The sequence below is a fragment of the Phyllobates terribilis genome, unplaced genomic scaffold (genome assembly GCF_046119375.1).
Source record: "Phyllobates terribilis strain yellow unplaced genomic scaffold, ASM4611937v1 Scaffold_4__5_contigs__length_816908805, whole genome shotgun sequence".
NCBI classification, from domain to species: Eukaryota; Metazoa; Chordata; class Amphibia; order Anura; family Dendrobatidae; genus Phyllobates; species Phyllobates terribilis.
Genome location: NW_027362764.1, coordinates 50,832,855 through 50,858,800, shown reverse-complemented (window position 1 = coordinate 50,858,800; position 25,946 = coordinate 50,832,855). Strand labels below are relative to the sequence as shown.

At 39.3% G+C, this 25,946-nt stretch overlaps 1 protein-coding gene across 2 annotated transcripts; it reads left to right on the top strand.

Annotated features, from left to right (window-relative positions):
• Positions 1-215: 215 nt before the first annotated feature.
• Positions 216-25,702, top strand: LOC141264910 (tachykinin-like peptide). Of its 2 annotated transcripts, XM_073677321.1 has the most exons (7): positions 216-373; positions 476-682; positions 15,322-15,415; positions 15,974-15,997; positions 17,898-17,921; positions 20,481-20,534; positions 24,713-25,702. In XM_073677321.1, exons 2-7 carry the CDS (start codon positions 575-577, stop codon positions 24,760-24,762), a joined length of 354 nt encoding a protein of 117 aa, XP_073533422.1. In that variant the 5' UTR covers positions 216-373; positions 476-574; the 3' UTR covers positions 24,763-25,702. The 2 variants fall into 2 exon arrangements, with proteins under 2 accessions (XP_073533422.1, XP_073533423.1); XM_073677322.1 differs by lacking the exon at positions 17,898-17,921.
• Positions 25,703-25,946: the final 244 nt, after the last annotated feature.

Below are 25,946 nucleotides of genomic sequence, written 5' to 3'. Positions count from 1 at the left end.
TCAAACGGTCGTGACTCTCATCATCTTGGAGACACTGTCGCCCCTTTCCTCCGCAGTCATTGGATCGATGTCGCCGCGAGCCACACGTAGGCTTGGCCACTTTGACGTCACTTGGGCCAACTTGTAAGTTCTTCCGAGGCGTCACTAGCATGTGGATGATGGGGGTAGTGTCATCTACGTGAGCTCTATGGAGAAAGCCAAGGGAAAGCCTCCGAGACTCATTGAATATTGATAAAGAGACGTCACCAGGGCCCCCATATGGCGAGTGGAGTAATTAGATTTCGCTCCCTGGTCCTGCCCCTCTCCTCCTATATAAAGTGCAGAACACTTGGGAGAGGACTGTTCCACTCAGGCACCGGTGGAGAGCAGTGCAGTAAGTATTCACGCCCTGCCTGGGAAGGAACTTCACCCTCCTGCTGCCTCCTTAAGTGACTGTTTTTCCCCCAGAGCTGACAGCGCTCGTCTTCTTTTGCAGATTCCACCCCTGGGCTGCTGTTCAGCTTCTCTCTCCGCTTTGAGTCTCGTGCCTTCACCTGTCTCAGCCTTCACACTACTGTCAGCGAGAGGGAGAAGCATGAAGATCATCGTAGCCTTCGCTGTCGTCATGCTGGTGTCGGCGCAGGTCTTCGCCGCAGACATCGGACTGGATGAAATCGACTGGCCATACAGCGACCAAATCCAGGTAGGTGAAATTTAATTGCAATTTCTACAATTATTTTATTTTTTTTTTCAAATTTTTCTTTAAATTTTGCATTTCAAAAATTGTTTCTTTTCGGAACTTTTTTGAAAATATCAAATATATAAATATATATTTTCTGGTCACTTTGTATCATTAGGGCTAGCTAGGACGTAAAAGAGGGGCTCAGTCGGACATTCTTACATGATGCTGATATATAAATGAAGCAGAGTCCAACTTGTTGTTTAACCAAAAAGTGATTTGTACCATATTGTAACTCAATACAGTGCATAAACCTGCAGTCCTATGTAAAAAGATGGTTAACTGATTAGGACATCCGCCAAATGGCAAACCCAGCTCTGCTACATTATTTAACACATTCCGCTTTATTACATTAATAAACTTAAATCGGTTGCAAAAGTATTTTCAGCTCTGCTACACTTAGAAAAACATTATTACATTCAGCTCTACTATATTACTAAATCCAAACCTGTTACACTAATAAACTTGGTAGCTGTGCCAAATGACAAACTCAATTTTAAGACATGAATACATTCAACTCTGCTACATTGATGAACTCAAAACTATTGTGTTAATAATCTCAACTCTGCTACATTAATAATTCTCGGCTCTGCTACATTAATAATTGCAGCTCTGCTACTCTAACAAAATCAGCCCTGTTTGTGATATAACAGGTATCTTTGCCAAGTGACAAACTCAACTTTAAGACATTAATACTTTCACCTCTGCTACATTAATGAATTCCAAACTATTACATTAGTAAACTCAGCTCTGCTATGCTAATATGCACAGCTCTGCTACATTAGTGAACTCAACACTATTACATTAATAAACTCAGCTCTGCTACATTACTGAACTCAACACTATTACATTAATAAACACAGCTCTTCTACATTACTGAACTCAACACTATTACATTAATAAACACAGCTCTGCTACATTACTGAACTCAACACTATTACATTAATAAACTCAGCTCTGCTACGCGAATACATTCCGCTCTGCTTGCACTGCCGTAACAGGCTGTGCCAAATGACAAACTCAGCTCTTCTACACGTACAAATGCAGTTTTGCTACCTCAATCAGGTCAGCAATGCTACATTTGTAAAATCAAACCTGTTGCAATAACAAAACTCAGCTCCGCTTGTAATACCTGCAGGGAGATGCTAAATGACAAACTCTGCTCTGCTACATTAATAAACGCACATCTACCATAGTAATCACCATAACTCTGCTGCTTTATCAAATTCAGCTCTGCTATACCAACACACTTACATTGTACCTGTTGCACCAACAAACTCAGCTCTGCTCATGCTACCACAATACGCTGTGCCAAATGACAAACTCAGCTCTCCTGCATTACTAACCTTAGCCCTGCTGCCTCAGCTCAACATGTCTACATTAACAAACAAACTCAGCTCTGCTTGTGAGATTTGCCAGATGATAAACTCAGCTTTGCTACTTTCATATATTTATCACTACTGCATTAAAAAATGAAATCTGCTACATCAATGAAATCGGCTCTGCTACATTAATAAACTCTGTTCTGCTGTAATATCGCAATAAGGTGGGCCAAATAACAAACTCAGCTCATTATACTATTAATCCTGCTGTAGTAATAGCCTTATCCCTGCTACGTTCAAACTCATTAATTAACTAAATTAATAAACTAAAATCTGCTCCAGTAACAAACTCAGCTCTGCTATACTCAAAAATCCAAAACTGCAAGAAGAAGATGCTCGTCTTATGGTTCTTATGTTTGATAATCGTCAGTTATGATTGATTATTTCTCTTCTATGCCCCAAGATCAGGAGCAGCCAGTTACACGGTATTAACCCTTCAAGGGACTGATGTCCTCAAAAATTTGCGTTTAAGAAAGTGAAATAAAAAAATAATTAAATGCTCAAAAATCGAAAAGATCTAAAATTCATCACCTGCAGCTGAGACAATTGTGTCATTATAACGCTAGAATTTCCAGATGCTGATCTTAGTGTTAATATTGGACTTCAGTGTCTCCGCCAGAGCAGACAAATCTGTGTGTACAATGCAAATGTAGCAGAGCTGAAAGTGTTACTTATCTGAAAGGTAATAATTATTGGATTAACTGCAGAACTATGGAAAATTGCATAAAGCGTAATCACACTAATTGCTCATTACATGTGACGTGCTCAGGACGCCTGCATTTATTATTACCTAATGCAAATATCTATCTATTATCTATCTATTATCTATCTATTGTCTATCTATTATCCATCTATCTATTTTCTATCTATCATCTATCTATTATCTATCTATTATCTATCAATCATCTATCTATTATCTATCTATTATCTATCTATCTATCTATTATCTATCATCTATCTATTATCTATCTCTCTATCTATCTATCTATCTATCTATTATCTATCTATTATCTATCTATCTATCCATCTATTATCTATCTATTATCTATCTATTATCTATCTATCCATCTATTATCTATCTATTATCTATCTATTATCTATCTATCCATCTATTATCTATCTATTATCTATTATCTATCTATCTATCTATCTATTATCTATCTATTATATATCATCTATCTATTATCTATCTCTCTATCTATCTATCTATCTATTATCTATCTATTATCTATCTATCTATCCATCTATTATCTATCTATTATCTATCTATTATCTATCTATCCATCTATTATCTATCTATTATCTATTATCTATCTATCTATCATCTATCTATCTATCTATCTATGTATCTATCTATTATCTATCTATCTATCTATCATCTATCTATCTATTATCTATCTATCTATCATCTATCTATCTATCTATCTATTATCTATCTATTATCTATCTATCATCTATCTATTATCTATCTATCTATTATCTATTTATTATCTCTCTATTATCTATCTATCTATCTATCTATCTATCTATCTATCTATCTATCTATCTATCTATCTATCTATCTATCTCCCTGTAATCTGGCTCCTTTCCCTTTGCCATTTGTCCCAATCTTATTAGCAGCCTATATTTTAGATATTGTTTAGTCTGACAGATGTAGCGGAGCTGAATTTGTCTTTACAACTCTTTCTTTCAATCCCTTTTATGAGTTCACCTCCAGTCCTAGTTTTGCATAGTAAGATTCAGCCCCGGGTGTGTGGATGGGTCCCAGTCTTTTTCTGTTTGGACTATTCCTTACGGATGTAGCAGAGCTGAATTTGTTCTTTCTTTCATTTTGACCACCAGTTGAATGATGATCAGTTATGTCCCTTCATTCCTATGTAAAACCACTGAGGACACATTGTGCCAAATGACAAACTCATCTACACTGCATGGCGAAAAAACTCAGCTCTGCCACAATGAAGGTGATGTCTGTGCTCACAAGTGGCAGGACCACCGGCTATTATAATCTCACGGGACGGAGTTTGAAGTGGTTTATATTAATCAAAGGGCAATTTATTCCAGACATTTAATCACACAAGGACACTTCACAGAAAGGAGCGCCATGTCTGTGATCATTACTGCTCCACCGCCCCCCGTGTGTAATGGGGGGTTCTCACAGCATAAAGACGCCCGTATTCCTGCTGTACTAAGATGGGGGGAACCAACTGGTCCCAACAAACATCAATATTTGGCTTGAAAAATAGAGGCGAATTTTGAAGCTTGTGGGCCCCCAACTAGCACGGTTCTTTAGTAGTATCCGTCTTCTCATATGGACCTTTTGGGTTCCCTTCGCTCCAGGTCCCGGATGCACCCACTATAGTTACACCCCTATGATTAACCCTGCATGATTGGGTCTGATTGGCCAATCAGAATTGCCCCCCAGAACCTCTGCCTACTACTGGACCCCTGCCGCTGTTACTTGCAGAATAGGCAGGTGGCTGGTGAAATTAGGGTTAATCCCAGTAAAATGTGCAATTTCAGGTTTTATAGGAACTGGCTTTCGTTATCTTAGAAATAAATTCTTGGGATCAAAGTTAAAAAAAAAACATAAAAAAAAAGTAAAATAAATAACTACAAAAGGAGCAGATAAAAAAAAAACAGCAATGAAAAAATAAAAAGCGAAATATAAAATAAACGAAAAACAACAGTGAAAAGCGTCCAAAATAAAAAAAAAACATGAATAATAATAAGAGCAATGTAAAATAAACAAAAAAAAACCCAGATAATAAAAACAATAAAAAAAGTTAAAAAAACTGAAAAAAACTCTCCCTCTCCGAAAAAAGTAGCATATGAAACATAAATAATAAACTAAAATAAATAGAATTGAAACAAATTAATGAATGCTAAATAAACGACATATAAGTAAATACTAAAATAAGATAAACAGAATTTATAATTTTTAGCAAACACAAAAAAATGACAATTTAAAAACATTAAATGAAAACAAGCAAAAAGAAAAAAAAACAACGAATCAACCCAAAAAAGCCCAAAACAATGTTGCATTGATTGCCCAGGCTGGTAATGTCTCTGATGACCTTGTTAGCAGCCGCTCTTGTAGACAGTAGGGTTGATTTCCTCGGTCCGTCCTTTCCTCATTGGGACTTATTAGTTGAATCCGTCACTTTCCTGGACATCGGGGGACGCATTTTTGATTTGTGGTAAGTGATACTGGTGGGTCAGCGTCTTGTATTGACCCACCTGTGCCCCCCCCCGTAAAATATTCATGATCGCACTAAGGTCACTTGGTCAAATCCCAAAAGGATCCTTAATCTGAGTTTAATGACCTGTGGGAGGGAGGGGGTCATTTACTTTCGAAAATGAGCCCCTTCCTAATATAATCATTGTGAATGAGATTCCTGAAGACACAATCTCAGGAATTAGAACATATGTCAGGACCATGGACGGCACCAGGAGTATCACAGATGTAGCAGAGGTGACCTGGTTATTATTGCAGAGTAGTGATTCCTGAAGTGATGGCTATCTGTCTCAGTTCCATAGACTCTTAATGGAGTAGTAATATGCATTGGTGACCATTGCTTTATTCACACTGGAGATAAGGGACCCCCATTTTGACAGGGGGTCTTAGTGATCAGATCTCCACTGACTGATCATGCATTTATCACTAATCCTGTCATTAGGAGAAATCTGTTCAGAAAAACATCCTCTCTGCTGTTTGCAATTTCCATAATCTCTAAAAGTAAGATGCTGTAAAATATAAAATGTCTAGCAGTGAAATTATAATTCAGATGTAGCAGAGCTGAGTTTGTCAATGTAATGTTTAATTTCTTTACTAGCTGATTGCAGGTAAACCTGAGGGAATGGATAGGATATCACAGAGGAGAAAAGCAACAATTCAATGACTAACTCAACTCTGCTACATTCATGGTAGTGGTACAGCTCTGCTACATCTGTGCATTATACAGAGTACAGACTATCATGGAGCGGTGTATGGAGGAGCTTCGCTGTGAAGCTTCTAATGACACATGATGGTTATGGCAGCACTATGTGCTTTACTGAGCGCGGTCTGTATATTGTCCATTAGTGCGTCGTTCTATCATACCCATCATGTGTCATTAACAGCTTCATTCACTTCACACATTATCCAGAGCTGCAATCCCTGGAGGGAAACTTAATGTTCTGAGATGTTTTTGTACATTCTTAATTTCCAGCCCAGAGTAAAATGGTTCCTTGTGGAATGTGATTGGTTGTAAAGTCATATTAAGATGTAGTTTCTTGTCTGTACAGTGATAAGTTAATGATACAACACAACCTGCTGTGGAGAGTAATCATTTTACATCATCAGAGAGACTGAACTGGGTGTTGGTCCATTCTCCTTCTTGGGTTTTCATGTTTCTCAATATTCATGAACTCCCTGATTGTATCTACACACTCTTCCTTTCTTTACTCCTTCCTCACTTTTCACCATCCATCCAGCCACCTCGACCTTCCTCTCAAGTCTTCCTTCCTTCTTTCCCTTCCTCGCTTTCCATTCATCTTACCTAATTTCTTTTTTTTAACCATATATAGTATGTGCTGTATGTTTCCCCCTCTCTCTTTCTTTCTTCCATCCTCACCTCCTTCTATCTCTTCCTCCCTTTCTTCCTACCACATTTCCTTTTTTCATTTCTTTCCTCTATCCTTACATGTCCTTCCCTTTCTTACTACTTTTAACCTTCTATTCACCTGTCCAACCATTTCTTCCCCTTTCTTTGCCTCTATCTCTTATTCCTTCCTTCTTCCCTTCCTTCATCTTGCTGGTGGCTGTCTTCTTCTTTTCCCTTTTACTCCTCTACGCTTCTCAACATTCATGATCTCCTTCCAACCTCTCTGCCTACCTAACTTTCTTCATAACTTCCTTTCCTATGAACCAACCATCTATTCATCTACCCTTGGACACTTCACTGTTTTCTTATTACCATTCATCCTTACCTCTCTTGATCCTTTCTTCAACCATCCATTAGTCTATTCATCCATTCCTTACTCATCATTTCCATTCCTTCTTTTGTGTCCCCTTCCTTCCTGTTACTGGCTGTACTCTTCTTTTTCCTTTAACTCTCCCGTGCTTCCCAACTGTCATGATCTCCTTCATCCTTCCATCTCTCCTTCCTTCCATTCATCCATCCATCCAGCCATCCATCCATGCATCATTTCCTCATTCGCCACCTTCCTCCTTTTTACTTCCTTCCAATTAAGCATCTACTCATCTATCCAGTAACCAACCATCCTCTAACCCCTCCTCCTTTTACTCCTTCCTTCTTTTTTTCTTCTTTCTTTCTTTTTTTCTTTCTTTCTTTCCTTCTTGTTACTGGCTGACCTCTTATTTTTCCTTTAACTCCCATGCTTCCTAATAGTCATGATATCCTTCATCCTTTATTTTCTCCTTCCTTGTATCCATCTAACCATGCATCAGTTACCTTCCTTCCTCCTTCCCACCCTTCCTTCCTCCCTTCCTTTCTTCCTCCCTTCATTCCTTCCACCCCACTCCCTCTCTCCCTCCGTCCCCTTCTCCCAACCCTTCCTCTCTTCCTTCCTTCCTCCCTCCCTCCATTCTTCCCTCCCTCCCTTCCTTCCTTCCTCCCTCCCTTCTTTCCTTCCTCCCTCACTTCCTTCCTCCTTCCCACCCTTCCTTCCTCCCTTCCTTTCTTCCTTCCTCCCTCCTTTCCTTCCTCCCTTCCTTCCTCTCTTCCGTTCTTCCTTCCTCCCTTCCTCCCTCCCTTCCGTCCATCCTTCCTGCCTTCTTCCCTTCCTTCCTCCCTCCCTTCCTTCCTTCCTTCCCTTCCTCTCTTTCTTTCCCTACTGAAACACGTCTGCTATATCCTTTGTAACATCTCCTACTAAGAATGATCGTGTGGAGGAGCCTTTGCTCTGATTCCCTTCGCTGATCTTCGGAGGTAGCATTGCAGCATTGCTCCACCACTTCATCATCACACTTGAAGACTTGTCATTTTGTAGCAGAGCCGACTTAGCAGGAAAGTTCTCTTTCTGTAGCATCCATGATAACTCACGGAGCACAAATACTGCAGGTGTAGCCATGTCCTATGGAGACTCACAGAAATCAGCAGCGTGACACTATTCTGACAAGTGACAAACTCATCTCTGCGACATCAGTGAATGTGTTAACCCCCTGATTTCAGGACTCTGAGGATGTCACAGACCCCCAGTGTCGCCCTCTTCTGGTATATCATGGTGATGTGACCGATACTTTGAAGGCAGATTTCCCCTTTACGGACCGAATGAAAGGAGTTTATATTATACAAGAACGCCCTCATTACAGTAAAGGGATCCTCCGCTCATTACACCAAGTTATCTGTCCGTAAAATGCCCAATGTGTACGTCTGCTCGCTGCGTCTCTGCCATACTCGCCTGGATGCTCTTAGTCATCTGGATGAATGCAATCTCGCTGATGTGTTGAATACATTTTGGATATTAGGGGGGAGGGGTGGAGAATTGGGGGATTGATGTATACAGCACATTATAGCAGGGAAGCCGGGGGCCAGATCCACAACGTATCACTATGACTTCATCTTCATAATTAGATCAAACATCGGATTTCTTTATGAAATTGTTCTGGGTGTGATTCAAATTGGGGGATTTCGTTTTCTGCTGAGATATCAGCCGCAGGCTTCTAGTTCTTACTTTTTTTGCACCCATGTTGCTGTCATTATATTGCTCTTTATTACACAGGATCAGAGTTATATAACCCCCAGCCCCCCATACCACCTGCCATTACTAACATGTGACAGAGCGGCCGGTGGAGCAGAGCTCACTGATACCAGCGCGGTCCTGTAATAGGAGCCACCGGGGTAACAAGTCCATGACATTTCTCCTCCTGAATCTTCCCCCATCACCTGTGAGTGATATTACTGAGAAGTGGAAGGAACCGCAGCAACTCAGCCACGAGGTGGAGACCCCGTAACGTTACAGAGCGGGGGGCCGAGTGCTGAGGAGCAGAAAAGTCACCACCGCTCTGCTGACCCCATAACTGCAGAGTCCAGACCTCCTCTGGTATCAGCACAAACACTGCGCCCCCGCCGGGAGCTTCATGGCTAAGCAGCTGCATGCAGCCGTACATCACCAAGCACAATGCTGAGCGTCGGGTGGAGAGGTGTAAAGCCGCCACCACCGGACTCTGGAGGAGACGTGTTCTGTGCAGTGACGGATCGCACTTCTCTATCTGCGTCTGATGGAGGAGTCTGGGTTTGGTGATTCCAGGAGGACGTTACCCCCTGACTGCATTGTGTCCCCTGTACAGATGGTGGAGGAGGATAATGCTACGGGCTGTTATCAGGGGTCGACCGCGGCCCCTCAGCTCCAGTGATGGGAAATCTTAATCTTTGGCACAAGACATTTAGGACAATAGTAGCTTCAGCTTTTTGGAAACAGTTTGGGGAAGGTCTTCATGATCTCAAGGTCTCTTGACCCCATCTTCAGTAAATGGGGCTGAGCTGCAATACCTGACACTACCAATACACATAAGTGGTGCTATTTTTAGAAAGAAACAACCATTTGTCTCATCTTAAGTGACTCCTTTAATTTTGTTAACAACCTCTATACAAACATCTGTTGTCCTCTTTAGTTGAGTTCACATGTCTCCTATGATTAATGCAATATATCAATTGCAAGGTTGGCGCTGGCATTCAGCCAGTGGGACTCCGATGACAATTCTAGGCACGCTTCACGGAGCCTGCCAGGGTACATTGCGACATGCGTGCAGCCCACCAGACGACGCTGAGGTTTTTTCTAATTACTTTAAATAATCAATGTGAATCAATTGCATCCCTCCCTAGTAAATGGTCCGAGCGGGTGATATATTGTAAAATGCGGAGGATGAAATACGTCTCCCTAAGTCAGAAAGTCACCTTGGAGGAGACTCGGCAATTATCTTAAAGAGTTGTGCTCATTCCAAATGTGAAGTCTTGTCCATAACTCAAGCACTGCAGATGCCTGACACAATACTGATGCATGGCGGATGGCGTCGATACAAGGTATTGGCGAGCAAAAAATCCAAGTGATCCAAGAAAAAATCTGATAAATAGAATTTTATTTCTGAAATGTATTTTATTTACAATTAAAAGTGAGATAATCGCCCAAAACATCTTTTCCAAACCGTTAAAATAGTAACATATAAAGCGCCATGGAATAAATGGCGCTATAATAATAAATAATAATAATAATAATAATAGACATGAGCGCATTTGCTATGTCTGAGATGCATTTTGGTCTCCTTTAAAGAGGATCTGTCACTTGTCAAAAAATACTTTTTTTTTTTAGCTTGGTGTAAAAGCCGCTGTTCTCCTGAATCCAGCGTTGTTTTTCTCTTGTTCCTGAGCCTCTCCAATCCTCTTTCTTGTATGTAAATCTAGCCTTGTTAGCCAAGTGGGCGTGGTACTCAACTCTTCTTAATGGTCCTATTCTTGAGGATCACACCCACTTGGCTAAACAAACTAATTTCCATACAGGAAAGAGAGAGCCATATCTCAATAAAGGAGAGGAGCGGCGGGAACAAAAGAAAAAAAATGCCGGATTCAGAAAAACAGCTTCATTTACACCAGGTAAAATATTACATATTTAATGAAATTGACATGTCCTCTAAAAGAGAACAATAGGCAAATATTTAATGGACGTGAACACAGTTTGTTACTTGGGCAAAAAAACAAGTTGAACAGTCACTCACATTTATTTATTTTTATTTATTTATTTTCTTACCATTTGGCTTTTATTTTTAGTTTAATCTTTATGATTTTTTTTGCATTTTTTCACCTTTTTTTAGGCATTTTATTATATATATATAGTAGTGGGAATAGTAGGAGACGTAGGAGTAATATCAGTAGTAGGAGGAGTAGTAGTTGGACTAGGAGTAGTAGGAATAGTAGGAGTAATAGGAGTAGTACGAGTAGTAGGAGGAGTAGGAGTAGTAGTTGGACTAGGAGTAGTAGGAATAGTAGGAGTAGGAGGAGTAGGAGTAGTAGGATTAGTAGGATTAGTAGGAATAGGAGTAGAAGTAGTAGGAGTAGAAGGATTAGTAGGAGTAGGAGTAGTAGGATTAGTAGGAGTAGTAGGATTAGTACAATTAGTAGGAGTAGTAGGATTAGTAAGAATAGGAGTAGTAGGATGAGTAGGAGTAGTAGGAGGAGTAGTATTAAGAGTAGTAGGAGGAGTAGGAGTAGTATTTTCTTATTGTATTATTATCATAGTAATAATATTGGTGGGATATTACTTTATTTTTTGGTTGATATTAGTAAAATATTGTTTATTTCATTTACTATTTTATTATGATTAATGTTAAATTTCTATGACTTTAATTACACATATTATTTAACTGCGATTCATTTTTGAATATTTATGCATATATAATTATTATTTTTAAGAAATTATTTATATAGCTTCTTTATTACATTTTTATTAATTACTATTTTACCTTTGATTAAAAGATATCACAAAATATTAATTAAAAAAATATGGACATATAAAAACAGTTTGGATCATTAGAGCTTTAGTTTTGCCTATACTTGTGACTGTAATCTTAGTGCAGCCTGGTGGAAATGGTCTCTTTTTTGTCCTCGCAATGTCTCACAGTCCTGAATGTTACCCATGACCCATTACCTGCTATGGTTTTATAAGAAGTATATAAGTGTTTTCCAGTCATATGTCTGACCTGTTTTAGGCTGTGTTCACATTCTAGGCTGTGTTCATGGGAATGTCTTTTTTCCTCCAGGACTCATTTCTGTTCTGAATTTAGTTTGACTCCTACGCTGATGAAGCAGTGAAGGGTGATTTGTATGTAAGTTCTTCCAGTAAAAAGGCTGAGTTCAGTAATTAGCAGGACGCATCCGAATGAGCAAATTTGTACAAATGAGAAGGATTAATTGAAGAAAAGAAAACAGGAACGTTTCAGCTATTTTTTCATATGAATTAAACATGGTTTGACATGAAATGGGCCATTGGTTAGAAGACAGCTCGGAGAATTTACTGCAGAAGTAACTTGCTTGTTCTAAAAATTAATTATCTTTTGTCAAGTCAATGGTCGTCTCTCAGGGCCTCGCTTTACAATCCACTTCACATTTAGTAAAGATCATATAAAAATCAAAATAACTTTAATTTTTCTATTAAATTGGTCACTAGGGGGCGATCTTCATCACTTGGATTTTATATTTTTTAAAAGACCCAGTGGGAAAATTGTATTCAGAAATCCAATCAGCGGAGAAGATACTATTGAAAAATCAATGGTTCAACTGAAAGCCCCAGATGAATATTTGGCACTTAAGTCGGTAATTAAACATTGAAGTGTAGGACAGGGTGCCGTAAATCCATTAATCAAATATTTCCTAGAGAATGTTCTTCATATTTAATATTTGATTATTTAATGGAGAAGTTAATGGGGTTGTACATACTTGTACATGGCGTGTGTCTCTTGCAGTTTGGCTAAATTGAAGTGAATAGGGTTGAGCAGCAATACCATACACAACCTATGGACATATGTGGCACTGTTTTTCTAATTCTGAGCGGTCCCTTTAACTATATTTGGTCTCTAAAGTGGTTGTCTCGGAAGACATCATAGAAGAAAATTGTCCTCTTGAGATGAAGTATTCCTCTTGTTCGTTTCTAAAGCCAGACCCTTATTGATCAGTTAGCCGTTGAGATGACTTCAATCTAAAAAAAGGGTTTGTCTTGATCAGAACCCCTTTAATAGAAGCTCTTAGGCTCTTGGTTCCCTTCCCCCTCCATGCAGGGACGCTGGCATACTCACCCCTCCAGCCACTTAGCGTGGCCACCGTCGTGACTCCTGTCTCCCTGCTTCCTGCCTCTGTCTGTGCACTTCCCAGCGGCACGCCTAGTGTGGGCGCACACTCCCCTGTTCTTAAATGGGCAGTGCGCATCTTCTAAGATGCTCCCAGCCAATAGCTGAGAGGCATCTTGTATAAAAGACACCCTCCCCAATAGGAAGGGGCCTAAGCAACATTGATTCATTTGTTAGTTAGTTAGCTAGGTCCCATGGTCCATGTGTGGCCAGTTCCTGAATCCGCACCCCTGGTCCGTGTGTGGCCAGCGCGTGAACCTGCTCTCCTGGTCCGTGTGTAGCCAGTGCCCAGACCTGCTTCCCTGGTCCGTGTGTGGCCAGTACCCAAACCTACTTCCCTGGTCCATGTGTGGCCAGTACCCAAACCTACCCTCCTGGTCCATGTGTGGCCAGTGCCTGTACCTGTCTCTTCTGGTCGGTGTGTGACCAGTGCCTGAACCCGAACCCTTGGTCCTTGTGAGGCCAGTGCCTAAACCTGCTTTCCTGGTCTGTGTGTGGTCAGTGCATGAACCTGCCCCCTGGTACATGTGTGGCCAGTATCTGAATCCTGAAACCGCTTCCAGGGGTAGCTGAACTCTGAATCCGCTCCAGTGGTCCCTGTAGTCTGAAGCCACTCCGGCGGTCCCTGTAGCCTGAAGCCACTCCGGTGGAACCTAAACCTGTTCCCGAGACCCATGTGTCTGAATGTGCATTTATCCTAGTACTCCGAGTTGTTCAGACTGTTATACCAGTCTCCGAATCCAGCCCTGTCTGTGACTCTGTGTCAGTATCCGTCCTTCTCGAGGAGTAGTCTGAATGTAGCCCAAGTCCAGTCTGTGTCTGCGTACCTGACCTCTGGGGTCAGAAGATGCGAACTACGTGCACCACCTGCGTGCGTGACGCTTCCATTTTTACTTTGTGAGCTTTGCTTGCCTTTCATTTTTCAGTCTCGGTCGCTTGTCTGGTTTTTAGCTTTACAAAATTGTGACTCCAGCTTTGCTACGGTGTCTGTTGGAGTCTACAGTGGTCAAAAATTCACATCATATCTCACCTTTTCTCCTATGATTGATGTTTGAGATGCTGCTTCTCTTCCTCCCCGATGCTTTACATCACAAATGTTGCTATTCATCTACCGAGTACTTGACATTTTATCCTTTATTCCCCATTACTGAGGTTTTACGCCTTTTGTGCGGATCTTGATATAATGCATTCAATGTAGATAATGTGATTTATTGTAAATGTGATTTCAAGGCAATTATGGACACTTTGCGATCACCCTCTGATATATTGATACTGACTGTAAAAATGTATAAACCCTGGAAATGTGAAGGTCATTGACTAAGTGTAGATTTCTAGTCCGGGTATTAACTATTTATGTGGCGGATCCAAGGATTCTGTAGGCTTTTAGGCATTTATGTCCTGAACTGAAATATACCGATTGCCTATGAATCTCAAGGCTGAGCAGTTAGCTACTTCCTTCTTCAGTGAGGTCACTTTATTGTCACCATGGATTAGCGTGAAGGTTCTGGTCTGGATGGTTGCAATTTACTAATAAATTTAGAATGATCATGAATTTCATGATACCAGATCGTGTTTCAGGATTATCATAGATCTTATCATGGTAACACTAACCTGAGGGTAAAGATTCAATTTCCTCACCGAGCCATGTATCTACATACTCTTGATAAGGCAGAGTGGCCTTTTGGCAATCCCTTTGGCACCCCGGACGCTTGACTTGTCAGTCCACCGATCTTTACCAGATACAAACGCAGAACTCAGTCCTTCAAAAAATGGCAATGGACATTTTGAGCTATTACATTTTTTATACAAATTAGAAGTTGAATAATTAGAATTTTTTTCCCATGGAGCATTGCCTTCTTGAGAGTCTCCACTCATGACCCGAATCTCTTCAATGAGAAGCAGTATGGAGGATGTAAATTTCCTAAATTTTTGGCATCTGGGAAGTGAAAAATTCCCTTTTGGACAGTTCTTACATTTTTGCTGTCATCCCCACGTGACCCTCTGGGGTCCTTTAGTCTCTCGTTTATTCAAAAAAGAGAAAGTGGACCATTGTGGTGCCAGTTTTCTCCCTTCTTATGACCTTAAAACTGGTCCCACCACCCTCTTTTCTAATTCTGTAGTTTCTCAGGAAAGGAAAAGCAGTAGAACACAGGTGTTGTTGTCACCCATAATTGCCAAGGGTGCGCGGGGCCCCTCTCTTCAAGGGACCCATAGGAAATGCATCGTCTACTACCATGGTCTGTGCACCCGTCCCATGAAGTTTGTCTTTGGGCATAGAACCAGGACTGTAGTAAGATGGGGAGCTTTGGGGGGCACATACTTTTGGCTGGTGGAGATTCGATCTCCTCTGGATACTTTAAGTTTTTTTGTCTTCTTCTTTTTAGGAGGAATTACCGGTGTTCGAAAATTTTCTACAGAGGATTGCAAGGAAACCAAGACCTGATCAGTTTTATGGTTTAATGGGAAAAAGGAACAATGGTAGGTCAAAGTGATGTGTGATCTGACCATTTATATGTTAGAAGATGTCAATTTCTACGTTATTACCTTATTGATGCCTGTATGTATGATGGTGCTGATGTATGCATGATTATCATTTATGATATAAGTAAGCATGATGGTGATGTAATTATGTGTGTATGTATGGATGATAATGTATACATGATGATTGTTTATGTATATATGATGATGTAAGGGTGACGTATGCATGATTAAAATGATGGATGACGATGTAATGATTGATGATGTATACAGTATATGGTAACGTCAGCTATGTAAGTATGCCTGGATGATGATGATGTGATGACTGATGATGATGTATGATGATGATGTGATGATTGATGATGTATGTATGGGACTCACTGCTCCCTAGTCAGCCATCAGGTCTGATGTCATCAATTATTAATCATTAGCTAAGTTAAAAGTTTTAGCGATGACACTCATGAGTGGAGATGGTGATTTTATCAATCTATTATAGTTCAAAATGGCCGCCCTCTATAACAGTGATCTTTTTTTTTTTTCTCTCTTTTTATATTTTAGGATACGGCCAGATGTCCCGCAAAAGTAAGTTTACTTTTCATTTTACTGTGTTGCTTTCCACCATCTTCAGTGCATCCTAATTAACCCTCTCTTGTCTCGCAGCGCTTTTTGCCCCGATATTAAAAAATTGCTTCTAATATTCCGATTCATTCCTCAATCCCTTATTGAGTACGTGTAATTAAGTTAGCGATCTGTTTTAGAAAAAAACGCGAGAGGCGCTGCAGATGTGCAATTATAACAATCTGGCTGCCGTAGGATTGAATCATTATTTTGGTTGTGTTTTAATTAGCCCTTAATAAGACTAAATCTGTAATAATCAGGGAGGTTTTATTAAAACCAGAACACAGAGAAAAGCAGCTGCATGACAACCAAGATGGCGGATAAGAGTTTTCTTTAAACCACGTTGATGAAATTAGGTTGGTTGCTAAGGGAGGAAATGGAGCAGCCCATAGCAACCGATCAAGATATAGAAAGTGAAATAAGTGATCTGATTGGTTGATTTCATTACCTGCTTTGTTGCTCTTTTTTCGTTAAAACTTTATTGAAATGTTTTTTAAAAATACAAACCAAAATTGGAGGATACAATGGTGGAGCAGTAAAAGAAGTGACCATGGAAGGAAATGCAGATCTTCAGGAGGAATTGATTTACTATGTTATGCTTAGAGCAGAGCCCAAAGGCCTTCTGAGGCCCTGCACTTAGCATTACACCCTGGGCCTCATTATTAAAAGTGTCCAAAACAGATTCTGGTAATCAGTTTAAAAAGGTTCACAATCATGAAGGATCAGAGCCGTTCTTAAAGGGGTTGTTCACCAGGAAGGTAAAAAGAAAAAAAAGATACCTCCTGCAGTGGCACCACGCCTCCATTCCCAGCACTGCATCATCTCACAAGTCTAGTCTGACTGTATCAACCTCTAGCAAAGGCATCAGGTGAACGCTGCAGACAATTAGCAACCACAGATCGTCTGCAGCGTTCGCATTTTGTCTGAAGTGGATGAAAACGCGTTATTCCTGTTCAAACAAAATGTTAATGCAGCGGCTTACGAGTGTCATTTGATTGGCTGCAGTACTCATGTGACCGCTGATGTTGATGCCAAGACACCCATGTGTAATGCAGCACTGAGTATGGAAGAGTGACACCGATGTGGGAGGTGAGTATATATTTTTTTATTTTTTTCCTCCTTTCTGGGTCCATTAATAAGGATAGCCGGTACATAATTTGCCTTAGCTCCTTTTATGTCTAGTTTTCTTTCTTTTTTTTGTGCCAAATTTATAATTTATTTTTATTTTTTAAAGTCACTTTATGTGTTTTTGTGCTAAAAAGTTGCAAAAAAAGGAAAAATAATGATGCTTTTTAACTTTGGGAAAGATTCATGAGCCTCCTGTGCCATTTTGAAAAATTTGGAGCAAAAAACAGCAACAAATACTTTAAGACAAGAAAAGTGACTTAAAAAAACATACATGATGAATTGGGACCTTTCCTTTTTCCTTTGACATAACCATTTTAGGGTTGTTGTTTTTTTTATTTTTTATTTTTTTTGGGGGGGGGGGGGGCAAGTTGTCCTTTTCAATGCCACCATTTTAGGATATATTATATAACTTTTATTTCTTTATTTCTTTATTTTTTTGGAGGTGGAAAAAAAGTCCCCATTCACTTTTTGGGGAAGGCAATGTGCTAATTATATAGCATAATACCAATATACCAATTTTGTAGATACATAGATATATGTATATTTTATATGCATTCTTTTAATCATTTATCTTTTCAGTGATACAGCTTTTTTACAACTTTTTTTACTACTTTAAAAATGCTTTCAAACTTTTTCTTCTCCAATACTTATTAGCTGTCTTATACAGTCTTTCCAAACTATTTTCTATTAAATATAATACAAGTATTTTACATTCCTACTCTTCTTCCTTATATAGGATTTGGTCAAATATCTCGAAAAAGTTAGTATACACCAGCTTTAGACCACAAATCAAATGTTAAATGATCTCCTTTTTTGTGATCTTCTATCTATGGTACCTAATCGTGCTACAAATATGTAAAATCAATGAATTTTTCTTTGTTTTTTTGTGGTCAAATCAAGTATTTATCAATTAATTTATGATTATGACTCACTTTTATGAAAATCCTACTAGAACTATTTTCCCAGAATCGGATTAACATTTTGTAAAATTCTTTGCTTTATGTACTTGGCTTTCTTCTCCGTTCACATGTAAAGCTCCATTCACAGTTTTTCTGCTCTTCTCCAGTTATTAGAGAGTGTTGCATTGTCAGAGCCCAAATTTGATAGGGCACCTGTCTGACAGAGAAGGGGGTGATGAGATAAACGATTGTTTCCAAGGATGAACTGAAGAATTTAGAAAGCCGCTATGTATTTGAAAGGAAATAAATCAAGATTGTGCAGACATCAGAAATGCCTAAAATGGTTTTCCTATCTGTAAATAAAGGCCTCCTGGTGATCAGATGATCTCTACGGGTGCAGAAGCAAGAAATCTTAGTGATCGCCCGAAAAAACTAGTAGTACGTGACACATTTCTCTTGCAGTGGCCACTACAGGAGAAATGCGGTACTACAATACACAATGTAAAACACGGTCATACTGAGTAATCCGAAATGGAAGCTACTCTTTGAAACTGCTTTCTACTCTGCCTTAAAGGGAGTCTGTAAGCACAGAATGACTATTCAACCAAAGTACAGGTGCTCGGTGCACCCTTGGCGTGGCCAAATATTTAAGTACACCTTTCCGCCTAGTTGTTTACCATTTATCTCCGCTCTTCTCTGGCTCTATAAAGCCAAAGCTGTCAATCAAAGAAGAGGGGGGTCAAGATAGAGGTAAAACAAGTAGGTGGGAGGGTGTACTTAAATATTTGGCTATGCTAAGGGTGCAATGAGTCATTCTGTACTAACAGAGTTCCTTCAATAGGGGGTGGTGAACCCTCCTTTTTATGATGTTATTGTGCCCTAAGGGGCAATAGGATAAGTCTTGTGTTCCACTTATTGGTGCAATGTGGCGTGTTTCGCTTAAAAAAGATCCAAATTATAATTATTATGATGTTTGTTCAAAATGGCTTAAAGGGGACCTTTAACTCGATTTTTCTTCATTTAGACTGAGCACCTCCTCCAATTTCCACCGCTCAGCTGATTCTGGAACAGTTTTTCTTTTTCTTCTGTGCCCCTCTGTTCCAAAGTAATAAAGATACTAAATTTTGCCTTTAAACAACTGGGCGTATGCAACAGAACCTCTTTGTGGGCGTGGTCATATTTTGATTGGTCACCTCAGAGGAGAAAAAGCAAACACCCACAGTGAAGTTCTTCCTGTATATGTCTAGTTGGTTGAAGGGAACATTTGCATATTTATTTACGGGGGCCATAACTTTGGAATATAGGGGCCCAGAAGAAAAAGAAAAACTGTTCCAGAATCAGCAGTACAGCACCAATTGGAGAGGGAGATTAAAAAAAATCCAATGAAAGGTCCTATTTAAAGGAATTTTCCATAGCTGGTGGTAGTTAGTTCTTTGGTCACATAAAGTGCTGTATAAAGGTCAGTTAGTTGAAGATTGGTGATGTGTAAGTTGAGGCTGGCATTCATAGACTCTGGATCTATATGGATCTATCTGGATTATATATTTGTCAAATTCCCAAACCGGCGCAAGTGTAAAATATTTGGCTAACTCTTCAAGGAGCTGTCTGCTTCGAACAATCCTTTTTCTTAGAAAGGTTTGCAGAAATTAAGCTGATCAGAGGGTATACATCTGGTGCAATCTCACGTGATCAGTAGCATCTGCAGTATCACAGCAAGCATTTAATCTCCCTGCAGCGCCCCCGCAGGGTGAATAAGGCATTACACAGTTCTCATTAAAACCAGTCTGATATTTTTTAGAGGGGTGTTCCTCTACTTTGACACATACTATATAGGTCATCAATATCAGATAGATAGGGGTCTTTTAGTTCTTAGTTGTGCCTGGTTTCTCCGACAGATGATCTTGCTAATTGATAAGGATCTTTAAGTAAAACCTTACCCCCTTAGACAACTCCATTTTATTAGAAGGAGCCACTGAAAAGAATCTGATCGCAGGGTGTTCACCATAACGATCTGCTGTTATATACAGGAGAGCTTTGCAAGTGTTCAACTTACCTGCAGCACCTCCGCTGGCAGAATAGAGCATTACAATGCTATGTACCTCGTATCGATCCACCTATCTTCCTTCCTATCTGTGATTTTATCGATTGATTAATAAAGGGATCCATACATTGGGATCAATGATTAATGAAAATCTATTAATAAGAAAGTAAATGAACAAACGTTTCCCCTCCCCTCATTTTTTTTTTTCATTCCAACAATTAATTTTCTCAGATCAAGAAATTTGAGAGCTTCGATTGATCATTGCATTCAGCCATATTTATGTCGATCCATAGAATCCATATAATAAATGTTTATGTGATCACTAAGATTAAAAAAAAATGTATAAAACCCACAACCCTCAAAATGTATATTTTTCCAGGGTATAAATCAGATACATTTTATGGACTTATGGGCAAAAGATCTTTATTATCCGGTATGTATCCATCATATGTATCATTGATAAGAGAACTGTTTTATTAATGATACGGCACATGAATAGTAATCCTGAATGTATCCATTTCTTCTTTGTGTGATCTGTCAAATGAGACTATATATATTGTTCCTCTAAAAAAAAAATGTATGTCTACTTTCTTCCATGGTCCTGCAACCTTAAAAGAAGAGGTGTATCTTTTAGCCTCCCATTTGGGCTGTCATTTGGTTCTCCCTCCTTTCATGTAGGAATGAGCTAGTGAGGCAACCCAAATTGGGGGGTTACTCTGAGAGAATGGCCAACTACAGTGACATCGAGAATAGAAGTCGTGAGCACATTACAGCCCTGGTGTCCAAGGGGGGCAGAATGACCCTTTTCATATAGTAAAGAGCAGCAGCCCTATAATACTGCTCATAGGAGTTGTAGCATTTCATGTGCAAACGATCCTATACTATGGGATATGGTTTCCTTGGATCATGGCCTGAAAGTGTCATGGTTGACCATTGAGAAGTCAAAGTGGAGACATCAGGGTTTCACTACGTCACAGCTCCATAGCCCTGGGATTGATTGACAATGGGTACAGCTAGATTTACCCATAAGGCCCTATATCCTATAGGCCACTGTGGGCCCCATGGGCACCCCACAGGTTTTCCGATGTGGGTCACAAGGTTGATATCTCGAAATTTGAATGCCCACACCATGTCTAATAATGTATTATGTAAGCATTGGTGGAGTATATGGCGACACAATGAGTGCCCACTGGGCTATAATATGAATATGCTGCCTTACAGGCCCTATGAGTGCAGCTCCGGAGCACAATCTGCTCCTGCAGTCAGGGAAACACTGAGGAAGGACAAGAGAGTAGGCAGACAAGAAACAAAAGGAAGTTTAAGAAAGTCAGTAGGTTCCATGGTGTCGTAGATGGCGAGGTCAACCCTGGAGCACATCCCTGCTGACAATATTGCTCACTGAATTATTTAGCTCTTCTTCTTCCTACTTTAGTAACTACGGCTCGCACATTATATATCAAGTGCTGCTTAATTAATTACCCCATGGGAACAAGTTTTATTTTTCTACAGCTTCAATGCAAATTATGACAAATTGCTAAGCAGCTGTAGGGGCGACGCCACCGCCACCGCCGATGAGCCAGATCAGCAGAACTTCATGACGCTGCCCCGGCTTAGAAGCCCATCACTTGGGGCCATGTCAACTAAGAAGCTCAGAATAACGGCAATCAACCGCTAATAGACTCCCGCACATAGCGAGGACACGCGTCTTACGCTGCGGCTTCCGAGGGTTTTTTTATCATCTGGATTGATTGGCAGGAAGTTATGTTGTGTTTTATTTTATGATTTTTAAATGTTGTGTTTTTTTTAAATCTTGAGATATATATATATATATATATATATATACATACAGTACAGACCAAAAGTTTGTACACACCTCCTCATTTAAAGATTTTTCTGTATTTTCATGACTATGAAAATTGTACATTCACACTGAAGGCATCAAAGCTATGGATTAACACATGTGGAATTATATACTTAACAAAAAAGTGTGAAACAACTGAAAATATGTCTTATATTCTAGGTTCTTCAATGTAGTCACCTTTTGCTTTGTTGACTGCTTTGCACACTCTTGGCATTCTCTTGATGAGCTTCAAGAGGTAGTCACCGGAAATGGTTTTCACTTCACAGGTGTGCCCTGTCAGGTTTAATAAGTGGGATTTCTTGCCTTATAAATGGGGTTGGGACCATCAGTTGTGTTGTGCAGAACTCAGGTGGATACACAGCTGATAGTCCTACTGAATAGACTGTTAGAATTTGTATTATGGCAAGAAAAAAGCAGCTAAGTAAAGAAAAACGAGTGGCCATCATTACTTTAAGAAATGAAGGTCAGTCAATCTGAAAAATTGGGAAAACTTTGAAAGTGTCCCCAAGTGCAGTTGCAAAAACCATCAAGCGCTACAAAGAAACTGGCTCACATGAGGACCGCCCCAGGAAAGGAAGACCAAGAGTCACCTCTGCTTCTGAGGATAAGTTTATCCGAGTCACCAGCCTCAGAAATCGCAGGTTAACAGCAGCTCAGATTAGAGACCAGGTCAATGCCACACAGAGTTCTAGCAGCAGACACATCTCTACAACCACAGTTAAGAGGAGACTTTGTGCAGCAGGCCTTCATGGTAAAATAGCTGCTAGGAAACCACTGCTAAGGACAGGCAACAAGCAGAAGAGACTTGTTTGGGCTAAAGAACACAAGGAATGGACGTTAGACCAGTGGAAATCTGTGCTTTGGTCTGATGAGTCCAAATTTGAGATCTTTGGTTCCAACCACCGTGTCTTTGTGTGACGCAGAAAAGGTGAACGGATGGACTCTACATGCCTGGTTCCCACCGTGAAGCATGGAGGAGGAGGTGTGATGGTGTGGGGGTGCTTTGCTGGTGACACTGTTGGGGATTTATTCAAAATTGAAGGCATACTGAACCAGCATGGCTACCACAGCATCTTGCAGTGGCATGCTATTCCATCCGGTTTGCGTTTAGTTGGACCATCATTTATTTTTCAACAGGACAATGACCACAAACACACATCCAGGCTGTGTAAGGGCTATTTGACCAAGAAGGAGAGTGATGGGGTGCTGCGCCAGATGACCTGACCTCCACAGTCACCAGACCTGAACCCAATCGAGATGGTTTGGGGTGAGCTGGACCGCAGAGTGAAGGCAAAAGGGCCAACAAGTGCTAAGCATCTCTGGGAACTCCTTCAAGATTGTTGGAAGACCATTTCCGGTGACTACCTCTTGAAGCTCCTCAAGAGAATGCCAAGAGTGTGCAAAGCAGTCATCAAAGCAAAAGGTGGCTACTTTGAAGAACCTAGAATATAAGACATATTTTCAGTTGTTTCACACTTTTTTGTTAAGTATATAATTCCACATGTGTTAATTCATAGTTTTGATGCCTTCAGTGTGAATGTACAATTTTCATAGTCTTGAAAATACAGAAAAATCTTTAAATGAGAAGGTGTGTCCAAACTTTTGGTCTGTACTGTATATATATATATATATATATATATATATATATGTTTTTTCTTAGAATTTTTACGTTATGGATTAAAAAAATAATTTGATTATTTTGTTCTTTTTTTAAAAAACTACAACTAGGCATTATTGTATTTTTGGGTGTGCAGCTGAGGGTCTTTTCTTTTAGTTCATTAGCTATATTTTTATATATTTATTTTTTGTATTCATAGTTTTTGGAAGCAAACTATCATTACTAATCAGATGGGTATAAGGCAGCCTTAGACTACAGGGCTGCTGTTCCTGATATCATGCAAGCACTCTAAGCTTAATGGATTTCTACATCTGTTTTGCTCAATATAGTAAAATCTGATTAATATAGCAGAATGATATGAGCTAAATATTAGATAGTTGTTACTGGGAATACACTGACTAGCAAAAACTCTTGTTTATGCACCATGTATAGCACAGCTTTCGCTTAATAAATGTTCTATCTATTATCTTTCTATCATCTATCTATCATCTATTATCTATCATCTATCTATTATCTGTCTATTATCTATCTATCTATTATCTATCTATCTATTATCTATCTATCTATCTATCTATTATCTATCATCTATCTATTATTTATCTATTATCTATCTATTATTTATCTATTATCTATCTATCTATTATCTATCTATCTCATATATCTATCTATTATCTATCTATCTATTATATATCTATCATCTATCTATTATCTATCATCTATCATCAATCTATCTATCTATTATCTATCTATCTGTCTATTATCTATCATCTATTATCTATCTATCATCTATCTATTATCTATCAATCATCTATCTATTATCAATTATCTATCTATTATCTATATATCATATCTCTAGCTATTATCTATCTATCATCTATCTATTATCTATCTATTGTCTATTATCTATTTATTATCTATCTATCAATCTCATATATATCATGTTTATTTATGATCTGCAGTTTATCTACAGTATCCTCTATGTATATATTTATTTATGTATCGATCTATTTGTCCATCTACCTGATATCTATGTATATTTCTATCTATCTAATACAGCTATTTATCCATTCATCTATGTCGTTTTGTCTAGATATTGTATTGATAAAAGCCTTATATTTTTGTTTCCCCCCAGGATCCTCAGAAAGGAACACGATACATAATTACGAAAGAAGACGCAAATGAGACCCCTCACCTCCCCCGAACCGCTCCATTGATTAAACTTCATTCATTGAACCAGAAGATGAAGTGTAATATATTATATCCAGTGTAAAATGAATACTTATTTATTTTAAGATTGGTTTAGCTTGTATATTCAATAAAGTTATTATTTTTAATAGTGTGGCAATGATGCGCGTCCTATAAGTGTGCCGTGATTCTCCAGTTATCACTCTCATCAGGATAATATAATGGGTAAATGATTGGAGTAGTGACTAACTGATTGAGGAGGATCTGGTATGGTGAGGAACCTCATGTCATGGTGAATAATCCATTGGGAACATCTGTTGGTCTGGGTATAAGATTCAGACCTCTGGACCCTTAATTGTGGGGAATCTTCATCTTTAAAGGGATGGTCCAGGATAAAAAAAATGGCTGTTTGTTTAACCTTAACATTGTTTTTAATCCAAAAACAGTGCCACACCTGTCCTCAGGTTTTGTCTGGTATGACAACTCAGCAACATTGATTTGAGTTGCAATACCATACACAACCTGTGGGGTAAATGTGGCGCTGTTTCTGGAAGAAAGCAGCCAAGTTGATGTTCTTCACCATAGCAGGTTCTCCCAAATGTTAAGATGGCCTGTCTATCCATTAAAGAGAAGAGACATCCAGAATTGGCAGAGCATGCTGGTAGTTGTAGTCCTTTATTAAGTCGACCTCCACAGGATCACTACCCCTAATGTTTAGCTACGCCATTTTACCTGGACATCAGTTGGAGGCAGAAGGTCAATGTTTAATGATAATGACGATTTCTTGTACCTTTTGTTATCGCCCAGACGTTGGTATCATTGCAGCATGTTTATTTTCTTTCCTGAATGTGAATCCAAAATTTTCATTCCATAGTTTAGATTTTTTTTTCTGATGGTGGCACTTTGAATAAAAAAAACCTTAAGATTTTGCAACATTTTCTTGCGTTTCATGCTTGGTTATTTTTCAAAATGTATATTTTATACATATACTGTATGAAGTAAATGGAATTAATCTGATTATTAACTACAACATTGGTCCATAACCTGTGGCTGTCCAGCTGATGTAAAACTACAACTCCCAGAATGCCCAGGCTACTAGGGTATTCTGAGAGTTGTACTTTGGCTTCATCTTAGAGACGAAGGAGTCAAGGACCATGAAGCTGCTACGGACCCATTCCAGG